Here is a 22,244-nt window from a genome sequence, read left to right as displayed (position 1 = left end):
TATTCAATTATGTATGACTGTTACATTCACGAGGAGGTTCTTTTAGAATTATCAGTGTTTCCTTAACGCATTATTTGATAAAACATTGCTCAATTGAACTTGTAATAACTGACCGATGTGTACGGTATGTGTATATTCAGCACACCTGAACCAATCATGAATATCATTTTTACCTTAAATGTAGAAGGTGAACTATAAGAAAAGGGCTGACATTTTGAGTAGCTTTGTATTGTCAATAATGGCTCAGTGGTTTCTATGGTTTCATGCTTTTGGTCCATAGGAGGGATTAATGGAATAAATCTCTCTCTTCTTGACTGCTTTACCCCAAGGTTTAAGACCAACACTGCCAGAAGCCCAGGGCACATTATGAGTGTGTGTGTGTGTCTGTGTTTTGGGTTAATGCTCGGGTATCCGCGTGCACGTGCAAAGTCCTTGTCGGTGTGAATGAGCAGCGAGCCACGCCGTTGTGTGTCAGTCTGAGTAAAGTGACTGGCTTTGTGACGATCGACGGCGCCCTCAGCCGCGGTTACCTCTTTCTGCCCGCGCGTTTTCGTCGCGCGTTTGAAAAGCCAAAGCCCGCGCGGCTTCGAGCGCGTGCACGTGTCCAGTTGGTGCGGCAGCTGTGTGATGGCAGCCCTTCAGCACGCTCCGCTGCCTCCTCGGATGACCTCCGAGGTGTCCCCTCACACCTGCAAGCACAAAGAAAGCAAAAAGTACACGACACACACCTCTTCCTCGCTCCTTCTCTTCCTCTCTCCCCCGTCCTCCTTTCTTCTTCTCCTCTCCTCACCGCACCCCTCAGTCTTGCAGCCTGTCACCCGTCCTGCCAGTAGAAACATGGCTGGCCGGCTCTAAAATGAGGACAGGGGGATACAGCCCAGCAGCAGCAGCAGACGCCTCAAGTTCGTTATCTAACACCCTGGAGAGGAGCACAGTGTCTACAGCATCGTGTCATGCAGACACACAGCACTTCCCTCACCCCCCAAAAAATGAAGAAAAAAAAAACACAAAGATATCACTGCTTATTAAACATATATGGATCCTGTTCAGCTTTTGTACTGATGTAATATGCAGCGTTATGTAAATTATAGAATGCGCCACTCTGATACTGGGGATGGAAAGTGGTGTTTAAAGGGAAAAATCCTGACATCTTTTCACTTCTTCTCTTCGCCCAACATTTGCAGCACACCTTCTGCTTTTGCATAATTTACAGGCGAGTCCCCACTGCATTGGGGCTGCTGTTGTTGGACCAAGTCTGTCTCATTAATGTGTTTTTGAACGTCTTCTTCCAGTTACGCCACAGGTAGTGGTAGTAAGTGCTTTGTAACAATTAGTGTCTTTTCTGAATGTGTTTATCTTTAAGGAAGGAACATGGTGACCGTAACAAATCTGGCTTCATGAAATATGCAAAAAATTTAGCACAGGATGCATTCAGATAATGTTTGAAGCACTTTGTTGACTATAACGCTCTGTTTACACGACAAGGCTTTCAAGTGAAAACAGAAAACTTTCATTACGTTTTGTTACCTAAAATTTGCTTTTTCCAGGTGGAAGAATTCTTGATATCTTGAGGTCTCCATCTTTAATGATGAAAAAAGGAATGGTGAGAATGGCATTGGTTTCAGAGAAGTCCAATGTCATTGCTGGAAATGGTCTTAGCAACATGAAGGGTCCTGAGTCTTAGTTAAAAAGTGAGAAGCCCAACCATCTCAAAGGTTTACCGTCTGGGGAGAGACTGTAAGAACCCACTCTACTGACCTTATCACCTCTTCTTGGGGGTGTACCAAGCCCCGGCTTGTGTCTCTCAGTTGGACCGAGAGTAGCTCAGGGTCTCCTAAGGTGAGCTGGACGAAGTTGCGAGGAGCAGAGATATTTCCACTGCAAGCCTTCTGTCCCTGGATGGATGTTTGCGCTCCAGTTGCAGTCCCTGTCACTATGGTGCTATAGAATCTGGAAGAGTTTGAAGAATGTAAGGATGTACAAGAGCAGAGGTTGCCAACTTACTTTTTTTTTTTTTTTCTTTTCTACCAGAACTTTTCTCTGTCTGTGTCCACAAAATACTTCTCTCGGCTCTGACCTTTAATGTGGGACATTTATTTAACAAAGGTCTCTGAGGGGTTTCCACCAGTTTCCTTCCACAGTCCAAAAACATGCATGTGAGGTTAGCCGGTGACCTGAAATTGGCCCGTGTTGTGACTGGAAGTGTGGGCGGTGCTCTGTCTCTCTGTGTTTGCTCTGTGGCGGCTGTTACCATGAGAGAGGATCTTTGAGTTGTTTCCTTCCCTTCACAAAGGAAGTGGATCTCAGTTCAATATTGACGTCTGTCACACGCACTGTTAATTTGCGTGTCTGTATTTTAACAAAAATCCCTTTTATAGTGAAAAGATTAAAAAAAAAATAACATGTTTTGTTTGTTTGCGAAGAACCAACTGTGGGCCATAACTGACACACTGGGGTGCTTTGAGCCTTTGAATAATATTAGGCTTGCTAACAGGCATGTAGTACTAGCCACTGGGCATCTCTCTCTCTCTCTCTCCCCCCTACACACACACACACACACACACACACACACACACACACACACACACACACACACACACACACACGAAGACAGCGAGAGATGCCTGTCACTGGAGATGTACTTACTCTGCATCTCCCTTGAATTCCCTCTTGAGCCCACAGTCCACAGTGAGGGGCAAGACACACACACACACGCACGCACACACACACACACACACACACTGAGCTGTGTAATAGCTGTCAGGCCTGCAGCCATACCATGCACTGCAGGGTGCATACTGAAAAGCAGCGCCGCGTTGCAGTGAAGCATGGATTCTCTACACCTCCCCTGTGGTGTGTATCTGTGCACGCATGTGCGAGCGTGAGCTGGAGAGCAGGCACGTTGAGCAGCTATGGAAAGAGCCACCGTAAAAAAAAAAAAAAAAAAAAAAAAAAAAAAAAGGCAAAATGATTGATAGCGGTGCTATTTGCTCCTTCACAACCCAGGTTAAAAGCCAGCTGTCTGTTGGTAGAGAGACAAGAACGAGACATCATCAAAACTCCTCAGCCAGACAGACAGCACAGCGCCCCCCCATCACTCTGCACACCCACCTGACCAGAAAAAAGCTGCCTTTTCATTCCACCTATTCAAGGGATTTGGCAGTGCTTCAGTGTGCCATAATGATAGGGTACCCAAGGTAAACCATTTTTCAAAAGCCTATTTCCGTCAGATTTTATTCACAAATTCAAATATAGCACTATTATGCGGAAAGTGTTGCCTATTAAGAGTATCGTATTTCACATTCAGATACGGGCCATTATGCAAAAGATGTCAGCGAGTTTGAAATAAAGGTGTCCCATATGCCACTGTTGATTTGATGGTGACCTTTTGAACCCTGCTACTGTCAAATCGATCAACTGTGACCTTTTGGTGCGCTCCGGGTTGTCCCCCTCGCGTCCGTCTCCCCCCTACCCGACAGGAAGCAGATACCATACTGTAATGCTCACAAAGGTGCGATGGCGATCTCACTCAGGAGTTGAGATGAAGCATAGCAGAAGATCTGTGGTTGTCTGGTTTGATTTTTCAGAGTTCACACTATCGACAGTTGTAATGTAGACTCATTAATGTTCAGTAAAGTTTGAAAATATGTCATTGAAATCCTTGAATGCAAAGAGTATAAACACAAGTAGTGGTGAAAAGCGTATGGGAGTCAGGCAGACGTCTTTTCTCAGCATTATTTTTACAAGTTTTTGATAACTACTTAAGCATGTGCGGCATACGATTATCTGATTTGGGGCACAATATGGTGAGGATGAGCTCCACCGCCCACCCTTTGAATACACCTGCTCCAAAAATGAAAACTAAGAGACATCTGTTGGCTTACGGTGAATTTCACATTTGAAAACTGCACATATAGGCCCGTCAATTCAGCTATCAGAGTTTGTAAATGCTGGTTCAGCAGATTTTATGTGAAGGTAGTAAGTTGACTGGCCTCCAGTGAGACACACACAATCACTAATATTTATCATTTAGGTGTTAGATTTTACTGTGATGTTTATTTACATTGAATCATTAAAATTTATATACTGTACTCGTATGTCTTGAAAATAATGTAAAATGATGATTCAGCAGTACCTCTTCATTGATATTTGTTTCGAAATAATCCTCCATTAGTGGTTTTGTTTCACTGCGTAGCCTCCAAATTGTTGACGTGCCATTAGTCGGCATTGGAAGTAACGTATGGACCTAATCAGGTTTTTATTTTTAACCAGTCATCTTAGCACAGTTTGATTCATTCATTAGAACATTGTCACGTTTTAAACTCCTGTGTGGGAACGTGTTTGAAGATTTTAACAGTCTGGATACAACTCCATTAGTATCTGTGTGTTTTACTGTAGATACGAGCTGAGTTTAGCAAACTCTCCAGACTATCACGACGTGTAAATCCAGTATTTAGTCAGGTCAGCAACACTTGATAGATTGAATAGTAAACACACCAGCAGCTGGAGATTTAAACTATTTTAACTTAATGCTCCTAAAGAACATTACTTAAATTTTACTTTCTGCACCTTTAACACAAATGAACTTTGACCTCAACCCAACACACAATAGAAACATAGTGGCTCTTACTGTCCCTTTTATTTATTTTATTTATTTATTTTACCCCATGTTAAAACTTTGTATCTTCTATCTGTATTCAACATGCGAGGATGTCCAAATCTTAAAGTGGTTCACGAAGCTTAGTTACAGTTGTGAAGCTATTGTTGGACAATCACCGTTTCTTGCTGTAATTAGACACACTCAGACGAATAGAGGCAGCTTCCAAATTGAAGTGTAGAGGTAAGTTTACGCGTCGTCGGCTGTGGCTTTCCTTTTTCTCTCCTCGACTTTTACGAGCACTTCATGCTAACCACAATGATCTCCCCAATCATTTAGGCTGCTTGATGTAATGATCCCTCACTTTTATGCACGGGCAGACTCCGCCACCCCCCCCCCCCCCTCTCCCTCCCTCCCTCCCTCCCTCCCCTCCTCCCCTCTACCTGCCTGCCTTTCTTGCTCCCCATCTTTCTTTCTGTGCCTGCCTCATCTCAAAGCCAGGCTTTAATTTTGATCAGCGATGAAATGATTGCTCTCCTCTTTCGATTTTTCTTTTCTCCCCCTCCCCTCCCACAGCAGTTGTCATAGAAACAGAGAAGTGTGTGTGTGTGTGTGTGTGTGTGTGTGTGTGTGTCTGTGTGTGTGTGTGTGTGTGTGTGTGTGTGTGTGTGTGTGACTGTGAGCGTCTGTGTTCCAGTCGATCCCCTCAGCAGAGAGATTTATCACCCAGACTGAGCCAGGAAGGTGTATGTGTTGAGAGAAACTGTGTGTGTGTGTGTGTGTGTGTGTGTGTGTGTGTGTGTGTGTGTGTGTGTGTGTGTGTGTGTGTGTGTGTGTGTGTGTGTGTGTGTGTGTGTATTTGTGAGATGGCCGGTTGTGTGCTCGCTCGTCTACCTTCGCAGCCTCCCTCTCACACACTTTTATCTTCTTCTGTATTTACACACAGAAATAGCATTTGAAGGAGTGTGTTTTCCCAGTTTTATGTTTTTATCTGCTTGTGCCTAACAGTGTGTGTAATAGGTCCCCTGTCCCCTCATCAACCCCCCATCACAGACGCTCACACTCTCAGCCTGAGCTGGCTGGATGACTTTAGATTGAGTGTGTTTGGTGGCTTAGTGCCGACCACAACTCTAATCCTCCGCAGCACTCACACGGGCACCAACACGCTCGCACACATGCATGAAGTCCCAGGTCTCTCCTCTATTAGGCTGGGCCGAGGGAGCGTCGCCTTGCGTGCCTCTCGGTGTGTGTGTGTGTGTGATGCTTGGGTGTGTGTGTTGGTTGGGGGGAAGGCGGGTATTGCTCAGAGACACCAGAGAGGGAGAGAGCGAAACTAACCCAATTTCCTGCTCCATTTCCCTTTTTCACGCGGCGGGTGCGTCCCATTCCGCAGCGGGCCGGGTTGAACACCAGCTACCCCGCAGCCCCGGGGTCACGCCTTTTACCTCAGAGTCACACTCAGGAAGAGAGGGGAGGCAGCGCTGTAAATAAATCATGTGCGCCCCGCTTCAAAATTACATACTGTGTGAAATTGCTGTTTTGACTGAAATTTGAAGTTTGCCAAAAAGTTGCACGTCGACTCAAACGATGATGCAGCTTGTTGAAGCGGCTGTTTCAGACAAACTAGTTGTCTTTGTTACTTTCACAAGTGAAAATAACCAGGGCTCAGTCAAGCTGAGCAGTCTGTAGGCTGTGTGTGGTTCGTCCCATCCACCCCGTCACCATTCACACACTCATTCATCAATTGTGAACGTTGATCTGCAAACAACCGCACTGGGGGCAACTGGAGGATCAGTGCCTTGCCGAAAGACACTTCGATACCCAGACAAAGGCACGAACATTCAGTGCCCAAGGACACGTTGACACATGGATGTGGCGACATGTGGGATCGAACCATCAGCCTTGCGACTGGAAGAGGACTTGAAGTGGAGCCACAGCCTTCCCTCTTATGGTCTGACAATGTCCGCACTGGACCGCCATACCCAGACGTGAGAATTAAAAAACAAAACCTAATCAAGGAAACAATGGCCTCATCTTTGAACACAATACAATTAATTAATGAGAATTTGTATGATGATGATCTCATAGTGCACTCATGGCAAGAAAATGGTGTCAAAGAAAGTCATAAGATGACTCTTGAAATGTTGAAATGCAGACGTCAGCCTCGTAGATCTTGAGTAGACGAGTGGGTGAAACACGCTAAGCTTAGTTCCAGTACAGTGAAGTTATTGCAACAAATGTTTATTTACACATAAACTGTTTCAAACTTCAACCCTGATAAAGACAACATTGTCCAGCAAAAATGTGTTACTTTCTTTTGAAAATAAAACTAAAGACTCACCAAAGACTTCTCAAATATAAGCCCACAATTAACAGGAGTTTGTCTGCACCTTGCTTGGACTCTTGAGATATGCTTTATTTTTTCAGTCTGATGAATCAGCTTGCTCAGGCATTGTGCATTTTCAAAAGACAGATTTAAAGAGCATCCAAGCCATTTTTTGGAGAAGTTCTAAATCTGTGAGGTTTGCTGACTTGTCTTCATTGATGATATTTTCCAGCACTTCAAGCCGGGATATAATTTGTGTAGCATCCTCCACATCTTTTATGACCATGCTTTTTTTTCTTCTTTTTTTTTTAATTGACATGCAGACACAGGCTAATCAGTGCAAAAAATATGAATTTCTATGTGTTCATTTGTACCGAATACATACTGCGGAAATGTGTGTTTTTCTGTGGAACCGATCTCTTTTTATACAACATTTTATGTCAAAACTCCATATGCAAACAGCGGCGCAGTGGTCCAGTAGCAGTGACAGCATGGGGACACACATGCACGCGCGCACACACACAGTCACACACAGTCCCTGCGTCGTCTTGACCTAATTGAAGCCCAGCGGTCTGCCCCAGGTCATTCTCTTATACCTCCCTTATTTTAATGAGATTTTTAATTAGCATGTTAATTGCCTAGCACGATCAGCAGGGTGACTAGCTAGCCGGCTAGCTGCTGCTGGCATCCAGCTGGGCCATAACACTGAGGCTTTCCACTCTGTTGAACAAAGCCCATGGAAAACGGAGTCTGTTTGGTGGGCTAGCCTGCAGAGGAAATGGCACAGGAAAAAAAAAAAATAAGTAGTGATTTTTCACAGTGTCGTGCTGCATTTGCGGTGATGGCAGAGCTTTAGATCCAGTTAATTACCAGTTTATTCAAAGGGGTTGCTATTCTCCGACCCTCAGTTATCTGCTGCTTTCTTCTGCTGGTTTGAAATAACTATCAGCAGGCAAGATTAGGAACAGAACCGGTGAATGGAACATACACAGCGTTTTCACAAAGACGTGGAGCATCTGAACAGTCCTAAGGTGGCCCTTATGGTTTTTCTCACATGTATGCTGTATCCATGATGTGCGCTCACATGCGTAGTTTGTCATGTGACGCACACGAAGGCTGATTCACTGACACCATGCATTGACGACAAACGTGCAAAATAACACACACCATCGGTTTAGTGCCTCATGAATATGGAATTTCCGGCTTGGGTTCAAGGCTGTGGAAAATACTGAGGAGAAGTTTATGCTAATAGATTAATTTGCAAAGTCTTTGTTTGTTTAACGCTCCGTTTACTCGAAGATTGTTTCTGTAATGAAACCACAGACGCATGATCGCAGAAAACAACATGCTAACAAAGGCGAGTGGACATTCGTGTGGACAGATGAAAAAGTTAGATTGCTATTATGGTGACTGTAAAAACACTGCTATTGCCCATCTACTTGTGCAAATTCAGAAGAACTATTTACTACAGTCGTGGAGCAACGTTTTTTTTTTTTTTTTATTGCATATTTTTTTTCCGTTAAGATTGAGACAGAGCATTTTCCGAAAAGTTCCACCTTGGAAACCATTTTAAAAAAGTTGCATTTTCAGTGGATCTGAGTACTGAAAGTTTGGTGATTTCACTTGAAGACATTGTCATGTAAACAATAGCTCCTTAGTTGTGTTTTAACGGTCTTGGAGTTGCCTGTCAGCTCTGCTAGCAGTTCTTCAGCTGAAATACCACAACTTTTCTCTGTGGACTTTATTTTGCATTTGCTGTGTTCACTAACTCCACTAACACGCCCAGCTCCATGGGATCACGGCCCAGCAGTCCGTCACATCACTCCATGATGAATCCAAGCAAAGGAACACAAAAACAACCCCGGCCCCTGCAAGATCGAACCCTAGGTGGAATGTTCAGTTTCAACAGAGACAGTGATGCTTGAGATAGACAGAAGCTTTAAGAAAAAGGTTGTAAGATAGAATTGAAAGAAGGTGTTTTGTTTTTTTAATGAATCCATATTTGAGGGGAAATTAAAGAAGCCACCCTCACTGCAGTGCAGCCGAAGTAGATATTTTAGAGTGAAATGTGTCCACTGTATTTTATTTTTTTTTGGCAGAATCCTCTGAAGTAGCACTTAAAAAGGTTACAAACTGATATAATACAGTTTTAGTGGCTGTTCAGGTTTTTTTTTTGTGGTGTTCTTTTCACTTGCAAATCGTCAAAACCACCCTGTGGTCAGTGCTATTATCAGCTGCTCCAGCAATAACCTTCAACTCGGGTGCAAAACAAACAAAACAGAAGGTAAAATTCACCAGCCTGTACTCCATTATATAAATGTCACTTTCATTTGTCTCCGTCAGGTCTTCCATTTGAATTGTGGTTGCATGTCACAATAAACCCAACATGGACCAAAGACCCGTGTCTGCCTACGCCTGTGTCTGATCCCTGGACACACTCTGCGTAATGATTTCCAGCTAAAAGAATATTACACTTTCACCATTTTCTTTGTTTAAATCCTGATTTTAAAATGTGCATCACCAGCATGTACAGATCGTTTAATACAGTAATATACTGAAGGCTTACTGATTAGAAATTGTGTTATACACTGTAATTCAACCGCGGAACTCGTTTTCCATTCATATTGGAACAGCAAAATTGTTTTTCCGCGGCTCCAAATAAACTTTGTTTCGATTTTTCATCGCCAGTTACATTTTAGATCCAGTTCCATTTGGCCGAATTGTCTTTACAAACTTGTCGTGTAAATCATGTGCAAACTGCTTCTTTCCACAGTGAAACTCAGGAAAGCCAACAGCAATCAATAACAATAATTGTTGATTCTATAACAGCTACGCATGAACTTCCAGTGGGCTCTCTCCAAGACGCTTTCCATCCAAACACAGTCAAGTGGAAGTGAAATGTACTTTCAGAGTTTATCTTCGGGAAATTCCTCGAGAATCAAAACCATCCGGTTACAGTTTGTTGAATACTGGAGTGTCCTTCACTCAAGCATTTTACTGATTCTCTAAGCTCAGCGCTTTGTTTCTGAACTTTTATCTGCATTTTCATTGTTGTATATCAGGTCTGTCACTTAAAATTCAGAGGTTACTCAACTACCAAACTGTAACAGTTTAAAATTTGATTCAACACGAGAATCAGGACCTATAGCTAAAAAGATTTTTTTTCATCTTTGACTTTTATATGGAACAGAATTTGCAAATAATAGAAAATTGTTTAAAAAAGCTCACGTTTATGGATGTTGGTATAGCAATTACAGCCATCCATAGTGATCTCTGCTGTTGAAGGACAAGGATAAAAAACAATGTTGGATTAAGGTTGTGCGATTTAATTAAAAGCAGACGTGATTGAAGGCGGAAGGCATCGCATGAGTTCAGAAACACTCCAGAAAACCAAACTCTTCCAGGTAAAGAGATCTGTTTACAGACGGCCACCGGAATCTGGCCGCGCTGGTTTCTATTGCTATCACTAATACTGATAATAAAAATAGATAAAGCCCCTAAAGTGAATCGCCGTCTCTATTTTTCAACCTATATCAAGTAATTTTTTTTATTTTTGGTTTTCCAGGTTGCTGACAATAAACATGTTTGTCTTAAAGTTCCAATCAGATTTTCCTGGGCTTTGTGTGTCTGTCATTCTGCTGATGCGTATGAAACGCACACTGAGGCTTATCAGAGGCTTTTTGCTGAAAACAGTCACCCGCTGCGACTGAAAATGAGCTTGATAAGTGCGGAGTTTGTGCACAACAAAAGCAAACAAGACAAAGGAGGTGAAATCACTGCGAGGAGATGATCCACTGTAAAATATAATTATTAGCTCAGCTTTTAGTCACTTTAACACAGTATTCTGAGCTCGCTCGCAAAAGAAACTACAGTTAATCACGGCTCACGGCAAGAGAGATGTTAATTTTGTTGGTTGTTAATCCCGAATTCAGCTGTTGGGGACTATATGTCCAGAATAGGCGTGGCGGTACGGTCAGGGAAGTTGTCAAACGAAAGATTTTTTTTAGATCCGTATTTAGGCAGCGAAGTTGCGAACGGAGAACGTAAAGGGGATAATAGAAGGTGGAGGTGGCCGCAGATATGGAAAGAGACACAATACACAGAGCGTCTCTCTCTCTCTCTCTCTCTCTCTCTCTCTCTCTCTCTCTCTCTCTCTCTCTCTCTCTCTCTCTCTCTCTCTCTCTCTCTCTCGTCTGTCATGTCATTCTGCTCGCTCCACTCTAGCTGGAACTCAAGGCTGTGCCGTTATGAGGCTTGGCTTTATAATTTACCACCGCCGGTGTCGGCTCCTTTATTGAGCCTGGCCTTCGCTGACAGACACAGACACAGAGAAGGCTTTGATTTAGCCTGGGAATGTTCTCGCTTATGTGGACCCTGTGAATCATTTTCTGTCTCTCCCTCTGTCGCCGATCTTTTGTTGTTCTGTCATATCCCTGCTCTCGCTCTCTCTCTCTCTCACTCTTTTCTCGCTCGCTGCTCTCTCTCCTTCTTATCCCTCCATCCTAATTCTGCTCTCTCTCTGCTTCTCCCCTTATCTGTTTCCCTCCATGCCTTCTCCCTCCTTTCTAATCGCCTCCTCTCGTCCCCCTCTCCAGCCAGATCTACTGTATTGAGAACGCCCATGGCCAGCTGGTGCGTGACCTGGACTTCAATCCCAACCGCCAGTACTACCTGGCCAGCTGCGGAGACGACTGCAAGGTCAAGTTCTGGGACGTCCGCAACGTCCAGGAGCCCGTGAAGACGCTGGAGGAGCACTCACACTGGTGGGTGGAGCGGCGGAGGTTTATGCATTGAGAGATATGGACTGGGTCGTGAAGAAAGGGCCACGGTCCTTGAGCAAGCAGTCCTGAGGCGCTGTGATAGCGAGCGTCCGCTGTGCCGAAGAGTCGAGTCGCCGAGTCTCACACGGAGTCGGAGCCTCTCTAGCCCTTTCGTACTGGGGGGGGGGCATGCAGCCCCTCTGAGCTCATGGTTTAATGAAGCAGATGAAAGTGACGCTCTGTGGGCCGTTACTCTTTGATCAGTGCGGGGTTTCCCAAATGAGATGCCACTTGGCTTTGTGACAGCCAATAGCGGCGGTGACGCTCAGCATTTGTCTCCACTGTTATTCCCCTGTGTTTTGAACCAGGGCGTTACCGTGAGGCGATGCTCAAATCCTCGTGAGGTTGATTCCCTGAAGAAAAAAATTTAAAAAAATCCTGCACCTATGAATTTAAGTAAACAATTGAAACAAGTGCAAATGAACTAAATCCCACAAAATACACACACACTCCTCAGGCATCCAGTTTGGGACGGTTAACCTGCCACTCCTGTGTTTGAATCACTGGAACAAGCCTGAGCATCTAAAGAAAGAAAATGTTAGAACGCACTGGAAAACTTTGCCAGCTCCACTCCAAAAGCCTTGAAGTGCAGCCAGGGATGTTGCGCGGTCTGATGAATCCAACATTGTGTCGTCGGGGTATTTCTCAAAGTGCCTAAAATTCAGATAAATACGAAATGCACATGAAAATGATTTTTCCCCTTCTCTGGTATTTGGTCGCAGACCCTTTCCCAAAATGTCATCCTTTAAATGTCTCTCGTCACCGTTAAGAGATTTCAGCTGCTGCTGAATTGTTCGTCTTCTTCCAATTGCAGGAATACTTTTTACAATTACTTAATTCTTTGAGGTTTTAGTCAGAAATCATTGCAGGACATTTTGAAAATTCTTTTTCTTTCAAACCTTTTTAGTTTTTTTGTTTTTGTCTCATCTCGGTCGAGGGTTCAGAGCTTCGGTTTCGTCTTCAGTAGGTTGCACGTTTCCTGATTTTCGAGGTCATGACTCTGAGCAAAACACTTAACTGTACTTGTTCCTTGAAAAGTTGTTTCTGAACAGCAACACAAATTAAGGACTTCGTCGAGAGACGAGGAAGGCAAACGGAAAATAATGGAGTAATATTGTCTTTCAAAGAAAAGGTCTAAAAACTTATGAGTGTTAATTAAGCAAGACCAAATGATCACAGAACACACACCGTCTTTCTTTTTGAACTGTGTGCCACCAGATGTATTCTTCAAATAATTGTTTTGTAGAAAGCTGCAAAAGCTTCACCTCAAAACCTGGTTTTCTGATCTGTTTCTTCCTAATATGCTTGAGATTTTATCTTATTGCTGAAACAAACCAATGCCTGCAAGAGGTGGAAAAGCAAGAAGCTCCACCGCAGGGTCTGCAGCAGGGGTGTCCAATATAAGGCCTGTGGGTCAGTGTTGCCCCTCTAGAGTTTCCAGATTGATCCGCCAAACCACCGTGCAACTTGTAAAAATTTTGAAGAAAACAGCAGAATTTTTTTTTCTTTAACAAATTTCCAAAGAGTGGAGAACACAACACAACACTGAGATCATTACGAGCAAAGCACCGGCCTGAATGACAGGCTGTCAGGTCAGTTTGTAAAAATATGCAGAATTATTTTGCACCAGAAGGTTTAATTAAAATTGGCTTTATGTCGAGATTGCAGTCATTTCAGGCAAGATAAGTTTATTTCTATAGCACCATTTAGACAAGGGGATTAAGAAAATTACAAAGAAAGAAAAGAAATATTTTACACTAAGGAAATTGAGAATATTAAGCGATTAATATTTTGAAAAACAAAACAAAGGAATTATGAACTGTATAACAAGTAGAACAAATAGAATAAAAGCCTTAAACAAAGTTAATACAGTTTGGTTTTTGTGAAAATTGACATTTTCATCACACATTCTCTCCACCACACCAAAGGAAAACTTCAAAATTTAAATCTGAAAGTTATTTTAGCACTATTTACCAGTCCAGCCCACTCATAGTGAACCTGAACTGCATGTGTAGCTCCTGAATTAAAATATATTTGTCACTCCTGATCTATACGGCAAATTCCATAATCCATATGGTTTTAGTTATTTGCATTTCCAGTGAAGACAAATGGTATTAACAGTCATGGAGTTCAGGGCTTTAGGCCCTCTCAGTCCCTCTCTGACCCCACCGATCACGTTTCAAGTCCTGCCATGTGTAACAAGTAGATATGCAGTGGCCTTCAGGAAATGCCAGTGCTTTGCTTTCAAGCCAGCCAGTAGACAGCAATCAATAAAGTAAAGCACAAACATTCGAAATGATTGCAGCTGGAAAACACTTAAAAGAACTCGCTAGAAAATTGCATAGGGTCAATTATGACAAAGTTATGTCTGCAATTTTCCTTTGAAACCGTCAGCCTTTAAAAAAACACCGAGGCTCTGAATATACAGTGAGCCACAGAGGTTATTTCTCTGCAGTGTAACTATAGGAGCTGCTGGGCTCTGAGGAAAGACATCCTGACATCATGAACTTTTACTCCCTTCTCTGTGGCGTCCTGTACATTTATATTTCAAACTGGATGTGCTGAAGCGCTGATATTCAAGAAAAGAAAAGAAAAATGTACACAGTTTACAGAAGGAGGTTGTATCGAGCATTGTTCCATCGCACAGTGTCAGACTGAGGCAGAGATATGTTCTTTAATTTACAGTTTAAAATGGACTTTCTTCTTCATTTAGTCAACTGATTTGTCTAAAAAACAATAACTTTCATTTGTGTCCGTTTGAAGCCCACAGTAGCATCAAATCAAGGCATTTTTTTTTAAAGATGTTTTCATATTGATTCAAAATAAACAGAAGTTGTTACACAAACTGTAAAGGGAGAGATGTTGATGGATCTGGATTTTAAAATTGTGTCTGATTCATCATCTGTCAAGGTTTTTCTCCGAGGTTGTGTCTCATCATCCCGGATCTCTCGTTGTACCGGTCTGAATCCACCAATTCAGCTAGAAGAGTCATGTATCATTTTATGTAAATTATTTCTAGCATAATTATATTTGCGTAACGTACAATAAGCGCTCCTTTCACCTGGCATCAGGAAACCAACAAACACTACTGGCAAACGCGATAACTCCTCAGCTGCACTGTTGATTGGTTTCAGGTTTTATTAATGACTTTCCAGCTAATGAAAAGCCTCAACTACTGCATGGTGTCATAAAGCTGGTTATACACCCATTACTAATTAAACAGGCAGCCGCTCGCTCTGTCATTAAAGACCGAACCGCGGCGGGTCCAACGCCGCCCGGGTCCTGCTCCGGGTCGTCTTCTGCGGAGCTCCAGGCACCGCTGAGAGCCGAACACAGTGTGCTGCAGATGTGTGTGTGTGTTTGTGTTTGTGTGTGTGTGTGTGTGTGTGTGTGTGTGTGTGTGTGTGTGTGTGTGTGTGTGTGTGTGTGTGTGTGTGTGTGTGTGTGTGTGTGTGTGTGTGTGTGTGAGCTGAATATATGATCAGCGAGTCTAGGAGCCAAACTGGGCTACTGCAGCAGCACACCAATCCTTCCCTGATAAGGGCAGATACACAAGCAGGCACACAGGTATGAGTCTGTGCACAACACACACACACACACACACACACACACACACACACACACAGACAGCAGACATTATCTGTAAAAGAAAGATAGACTTGGCACAAATATCCATAACTGGAGATAACTGCAGATGGGATCTCTTCCGATATTAGATAGTGTGTGTGTGTGTGTGTGTGTGTGTGTGTGTGTGTGTGTGTGTGTGTGTGTGCGTGCGTGCGTGCGTGCGTGCGTGCGTGCGTGCGTGCGTGCGTGCGTGCGTGCGTGATGTGTCGTGTGTGTGTGTGTGTGTGTGTGCACATGCAGGAATGTGTGTGCAATCTAATCTGTGTTTTTGCAAGGGCTCTCTTTTTATCTGTGTGACTACATGCATATGCATATTTGTGTGTGTGTGTGTGTTTGTCCTGTATGTGTACTTATCTTTAGTGCGATGTATGCATGTGTGGGTGTTTCCCTCTCTCTCTCCCTCCCTCCCTCCCTCTCTCTCTCTCTCTCTCTCTCTCTCTCTCTCTCTCTCTCTCTCTCTCTCTGTGTAGTTGTTGTGCATGCTCATTTTTCGGAGCGCAGCCAGGATATGGCCTCGGGGCTGCTGGGGGTATTAGGGACTATTTTTTAGCAGGGAAGCGGATTAGGGGAGCGAGGGGAACGGCGTGGCCGAGGCTGATTTTCTGTCAACAGCCTTGGTTATCCCTCAATCCCTCCCTGTGAGGGAACTGGGACCGCACTCTGAGCCGTGCCCCGGGCGCGCAAAGAGAGAGAACGAGCGAGCAAGAGAGAGATAGAGAGAGACAGAGCGAGAGACACAGGCGCACAAAGAGGACGAGGATCAAAAAGGAGAAAGACAGAGACGGGGTTGATAATCAAAAAGAGAAAGAAGAGCTAAAATTGGAGAGAGAGTAAAGGGAGGAAAGGTGAGGAACAAGTGAAAATGAGCAGCAAATAAAGCCGACATCATGCAGTTTATGATAATCATCATCAACCCATGTGAACTAAGCTCAAACATTAGGCTGCAAGGTACCAAATCCCCATTCCTGGCATCTGAATACCCACCCAGATAGGCATATTTTGCTGTGAATCCCTCTGTGAGCGCGCTGCATTTTATCTGCATGATTTGTGTGGGCACGAGTGTGTGAAAGAGAGACGGATACACTCTCTGTGCTCGCCTGTGAGCGTCACAGCATGTGTGGTCTGCTCGTACATACAAAGGGAACATGCACAGCACAGAGATACGCAGCTTTCTCTGACATGTCGGGACTATCGTGACATTTAGGCTCTCATTATTTAGTTATTGGAGTCCGCAGTGTCTTCATGCCAAAAGCTAAAAACCTTCCTCAGGCCTTCTGAAGAGCAGGTATATATTGAATGCCATTGACATTTTAATATTGACACAATTTTCAGTGTTTTGGCTCTGTGACACCTCCAGAGTGGTTTAAGATGTGACTTCAAATTCATCCAAATGCGCAGAATCAATTTCACAAAAGATGAACAGACCCTTGATGAATTGTGTTATACAACAAGTTCCAAAGGACAGTGTTTTAAATATCAATGGAAGGTGTGACTGTTGGGGTTGATTCACAAAAAATGTGAGATTAACTAATAAAAAGCTTTGACGTCCTTAATTGATTTATACCTGGTCTCCACAGAATCAAAGTCAGAACTATTGTGCCTCTTCTATTTTACAGCTGTTTGATGGAATATTAGAACCTTCTGGGACGTCTGCAGGAGTTTGAAGAAAAAAAAACCTTCAAAACCAACTTTTTTTTTCAGAATTTTCCACAAAAATATAATTAAAAAAAAAAAAAAAATTTCTCTCATCATTTGAGACCGGCCAACATACAAGATGTTTTCTTCTCATTCGTGGAAGGAAACCTTGAAAATGTTTTGAATGTACAAGACTTTCATGTGTTTTGGTCTTTCTTTTCTAAAATCTTGAATTTGCGTATGAATTATTGCGACAGTGCTGATTTCATAGTTGATTGTATTCAGTTGATTTGTGATCCCATGTTCATTACCGTCACCTTTCTTGTAAATTCTAGATGCCATATGTGTCGAAATTTGTCATCAACAATTGAAAAGTATTTTATGGAGAAATAAGTGTTTCGATCATGGATGGAGTCGAAGGAATCCTCTACATATTTTCAAACTGACTAAATGGCTTTAGCTATCCAATTAGTGAAAATACATACTAAAAGTGAACATTTTATTCATTTGCGTGAGACACATTATGGAGTTTGTTGATGAAAATGCCTTCAAGAAGTTACTTCTGCAACAAGAAGTAATAATATCCTCTGATGCCAAAGCCTCACACAGATTTACCATCGGGGGAAAAAAATGACATGTATTGATTTTTGTGTTCAGTAAATCATTTTCAAAAAATTGTACTTATCTTCTGGGAGGGTCAGGGGGGATGTGATGGATTAGTGGAAGGATGGTTCATCTCTCCACTCCTCCAGCAGTCGGACCGGACTGGTCGACTGATGCTTCGGTCCCAATTTGTTTAAAAAAAAAAAAACATGTTGTGGATCACCGATTCTTGAATGAATGGATGACTGTGGTTGTGCGTCTCGCTTGCAGGGTGTGGAGCGTCCGTTACAACCACAGCCACGACCAGCTGGTGTTGACGGCGAGCAGCGACAGCCGCCTCATCCTCTCCAACATGGTGTCCATCTCCTCGGAGCCGTTCGGGCACTTGGTGGACGACGACGAGCTCAGCGAGGGCGAGGACAACCACCAGGACGACAAGTAAGAGCAGCCGCAGTTCAGATGCTTTTAATAGAGGAACTGCCCCTCGTTTCGTGTTATTGGTCACATTTTGAGCTGATTTCATGTTCAGAGGTCACACATTCTTCACTACCTTTCAGGATGATTTCAGGTGAAAACAGAGAACCTTTATCTGTGTTCTGGCGTCGCTTTTTGGAAATGTTTTCCAGAGTGCAGCTTTTTGTGAAACACTGTGAAAAATTGCACATCCGCTACAGTTGCAGGCAGTACTGTTTTTGCACAGGTGACAACAACAACGGTGGATTCCAGAGAGAAGAAAGAGTTCATTTGAGCTTGAAACTTCAACTCCTACCATTGTCTTTGTGTGTGCGTGTTTGTGTCACCAACTAGTGGCCTGACGTACAAACTAAAGCATCTTCTTTTATCATTTAATTCTTATTACAACAATCACAAATTGACTGAAAGTCAAACCTTTACAGTTTTGTTTTTTGCGTTTCTTTCCATGTATGAGACGTCCAGGAAGCTCCTCAGCCGAAGACTTCTTTAGAGATCACATGGAGGCTTCCATGGCTGGACTACAATCCTCATGGCTGCAGTTTAGACCTGTCATCCAGGTTTTTCATGCGTTCTCCGTGATCGAAAGATGAGAATTTAGGAGCTGTACCGCAGACCTGAAATGGTACAAACCACTAAAAAAACCCATACAGCATGAATAAAGGAGCCAAGATTCCATGGAGGCAGAAAGAGCGACATCGATCTGGGACCGGTCCCATTCAATGTCTTAACGGTTTGGACACACATCCCATTCCATTTCTTGATCGAAAGCAAATAAAACTGCACATTTTGTTCATGAGAAGGTTTTGCATGCTGGTTAAAGTTGGTGCATTAATCAATAACTGGCATCTCAGGTATTAGAGAGGGGCCCCTTAGTCTTTTTTTCAAAGCAATCTAAGAGTTTTCTCAGAAAGAGGATTGGGAATTATTCTTCTAATCCAGAGTCATTTCATTCGACCTTGCAGTGCTCAGTCATAACCACCATGTTTTGTGGTGCTTCGCTGCCAGAGGTTCACTCAAACCCCACATATGCGTGAAGACACCAGAAGAACCGCCATCAGTGTCACTAAGAAATTACTGCAGTTTCTAACGCCGTCTTCGCCAGCCACCCTCCTCGACCCCTTTTTTTGTTGTTTCATTATCAACAGGAATTCATTCTGTTGAATACCCATCTCTTTTCCCTTTGCAGATGACAGTTTCCTGCTCTGAACATCTCATATCTCTGACCTTGATCGTGTTGACAAGTATGGGGACACTGATGCTCCCTCTCCAGTCTTGATGCCATATTATAACTCAGATGTGAAATCACAGGCAGCCGAGCTTTCATCACATCACATTTGATGAGATTTTTTTAAGCATTATGCTCGTCTTGTACATTTCCTTGGCTGCCGTAAGGAGCCTAATGAAACAAACTGCGCCGTGCCGACGAGCGTACAAAAGCACGCCGTGTATCCCGAACTGTTTATTTGATAATAGTTCTCCCAAGATTAAAGCTGACTGCCTGAACCTTCATTTCCGCGTTCTTTGACACTCCGGATGATAAAAGTGGAGGAGTAAAACATTAAAAATATGTTACTGTCAAAACACTTCAGGAGTTTTCTCTCCATCACGTCGAGAGTTGATTTTAAAATCACAGGGGGATCATTTGTAATGGTTACCATTCAGCGCTTTCCAAACCCGCCACTGTCCTCCATCCATTATGGTCCCGTTCCCCCCTCTCATCCGTAACTACCAGCTCTTACGCTCGATGGCTGACTCTCATCCACAATTATCAACTCTTCTACCTAATCACCAGCACTCAGCTTCACTTTTAACCCTTCCACTGCAGTCATTGACCCCTCTCGTATGTACAGTGCGTGTCCACTCCACACTGCCTGTTTAAATGACAGGTTTTACAGGTTTGCTTTTGAAATTCAGCACTTCATAGAAACTTTTAGGGTGATGTTTAATTCTTGCAAGCCAAGAAAAGGCAGCAGCAGTTTGGTTTTGTCTTGTTTCAAAGTGATAATTATTATTTTCTATCACAAAACAGTGATTTTATTTTGCTCCACATAGGCATGAATGTTCTCTGGTTCTCTGATTTGCTACAGTCCAGAAACACATTTCGTGTTACTTGGTGACCTTGTGATGGATTAGTGACCCGTCCATGGCGCAACCTGCCTTGCACCATGTGGAGGATTGATTTTTCGTCTTTCTGTCTTTGTGATGCGCTGCTGACTCGTCCAGCTTTGTGTGTTTCCACGGAGGAATTCTTCTAACTTCCTGTAAGACTTCAACAGTGTTTGGAAGTTCACTGACGAATTGTCCTTAAAGGGTGAAAACCATTATCTAAAATCTCAAATCATGACATTGCAGCCTTTGCTCTTTTTAAATGAATGAGTGAAAAGTTTTTCAGACTTCAAATGCTTAAATATAAAGTTTTTCATATGAACAGTCCACAGTTATAATCACTACAGCCAGGCATGAGAAAAACGTGCACAACAACCGGGTGCATACACAGAACCGCAACCACAAAGTTATGGAAGAAATTGCTGAATTTTCCAGTTTGTAATACTTCAAAGTGTCGCAGTATCCGTGTGACAGCTGTCCATATTTTAGGGATTTCCTCGCAGAAGAAATGAATTAACATCGACTCACTCAGCATGTGTGATTTACCAAATTCTTATTAGATAAAGGGGATAAAAAGGAGCAGTCCTTGATAAATTAAATATCCCATTCTGTTGCAGCTGTTGATGAATGTAAAAGAGCAAATTCAAACCTTTATTCGAACTTTCTGGGTCAAATCACTCTGCTGCACTTTTCTCCGCTTTCACCTCGAGGCTGTTGAAAGAGTTTCCCCTGGTGTTTGATGTACGATGGTCCCCTTTAAGTTAAACTGCTCAATGAGTTGATCCCCAAAAACCGAGGCCGAGCGCCGCGTTTGTCAGCATCAGTCAAGAGCCGCGCCGCTCGCCTCCTCCTGGTCCTTTTCTTCCCCGATGAATCTGCGCGAGCTTTATGCTTAACGCTGATTTTATTTCCGGCCGCAGCCCAGCGGGAGAAGCTCCTGTCAGTGCGAAACAGTTAATGTGTAAAATAAATCCAAATGTGTATGTCAGAGTTCCCCAGAAGACTACTTACAGCGGCAGGTTTGGGAGAAATTCGGGATGGCAATAATGCTCCATCATAACTCTGAAATTTTATTCATTGTCACATTGTTGTAGCAGAGGGAGGAATGCCTCGGCACAAAGGAGAGTGTTTGTGTAGAACAGGAGGGAAAATAGGATTTTCACTTGGATTGACAAATGTAGATCTGTGCCCCTTTTTGAAAAGATTTATTGTTCTTTTTTCCTATTTACTGAAGCATATATATATATATATATATTTTTTTTTTATTTTATTTTTTTTTTGGGCATGTTACCGTATTCTTGCGTAATCTGTGTGTCCAGGACTAAGGAGCCCCTCAAAGACAGCGTGGTGTCCACCTACGAGGAGCACGAGGACAGCGTGTACGCCGCCGAGTGGTCGTCGGCCGACCCCTGGCTCTTCGCCTCGCTCAGCTACGACGGACGTCTCGTCATCAACAGAGTCCCCCGAGCCCTCAAGTACCGGATTCTGCTCTGAGGGGGGGGGGTGGCGGAGGGTCAGGTGATCTCAGAGTGTCAGCCGTGTGTGTGTGTGTGTGTGTGTGTGTGTGTGTGTGTGTGTGTGTGTGTGTGTGTGTGTGTGTGTGTGTGTGTGTGTGCGTGTGGGTGCTGATGCACTCCACACGACTCTGTAACTTGAAAAAATCTGTTCATATCCCACTGTAAAAAAACAAACAAACCCAGAAAAAGAATTAAAGTAACATTCCACATAGAATTTTATTTGTTGAGTTTTTCAAATCTCCAAGTGAATTCTTCTCACTCATGTTTAATTAGTGGTTGTCAGCGTTGAAATGATTCTGTTTTTTGCCAAACTAATAATCAGTGTGGCGCAGATACCACTGTGCGTTTTCTGATGTTCCTTTTCCTACTGGGAGAACTGAAGTTCAACTTCAGATGCTGAGAAAACAATCTTCAAGATCAATAAGATGAAAAATGTAAGTTTTTTTTCTTTTGGTTGTTTTTTAATTACCGTAATGTAAAATCTTGAAGTGACGTTCAGTCGTCTCCATAGGTACAGAGAGTGGGAGGATTCAGGTTTC

At 43.2% G+C, this 22,244-nt stretch overlaps 1 protein-coding gene and 1 long non-coding RNA gene across 2 annotated transcripts in view; one reads left to right on the top strand and one right to left on the bottom strand.

Annotated features, from left to right (window-relative positions):
• The window catches only part of eipr1 (EARP complex and GARP complex interacting protein 1), a 55,782-nt gene extending 33,744 nt beyond the window's left edge, over positions 1 to 22,038 (top strand). The window contains exons 7-9 of the mRNA XM_030117650.1: positions 11,519 to 11,686; positions 17,879 to 18,046; positions 21,508 to 22,038. Of these exons, the coding sequence (XP_029973510.1) occupies positions 11,519 to 11,686; positions 17,879 to 18,046; positions 21,508 to 21,682 (511 nt within the window). The 3' untranslated portion in view covers positions 21,683 to 22,038. The remainder of the gene's footprint in view (positions 1 to 11,518; positions 11,687 to 17,878; positions 18,047 to 21,507) is intronic.
• On the bottom strand, positions 2,549 to 6,045 carry LOC115407279 (uncharacterized). The gene is made up of 3 exons (XR_003933606.1): positions 6,034 to 6,045; positions 5,724 to 5,727; positions 2,549 to 2,641 (listed from the first exon to the last, which is right to left on the bottom strand). It is a non-coding gene; the product is annotated as an uncharacterized LOC115407279 (long non-coding RNA).
• Positions 22,039 to 22,244: the final 206 nt, after the last annotated feature.

The sequence above is a fragment of the Salarias fasciatus genome, chromosome 19 (assembly GCF_902148845.1).
Source record: "Salarias fasciatus chromosome 19, fSalaFa1.1, whole genome shotgun sequence".
Taxonomy (NCBI): Eukaryota; Metazoa; Chordata; class Actinopteri; order Blenniiformes; family Blenniidae; genus Salarias; species Salarias fasciatus.
The sequence above is the reverse complement of the archived record's forward strand: the minus strand, read 5'-3'. Positions and strand labels throughout refer to the sequence as shown.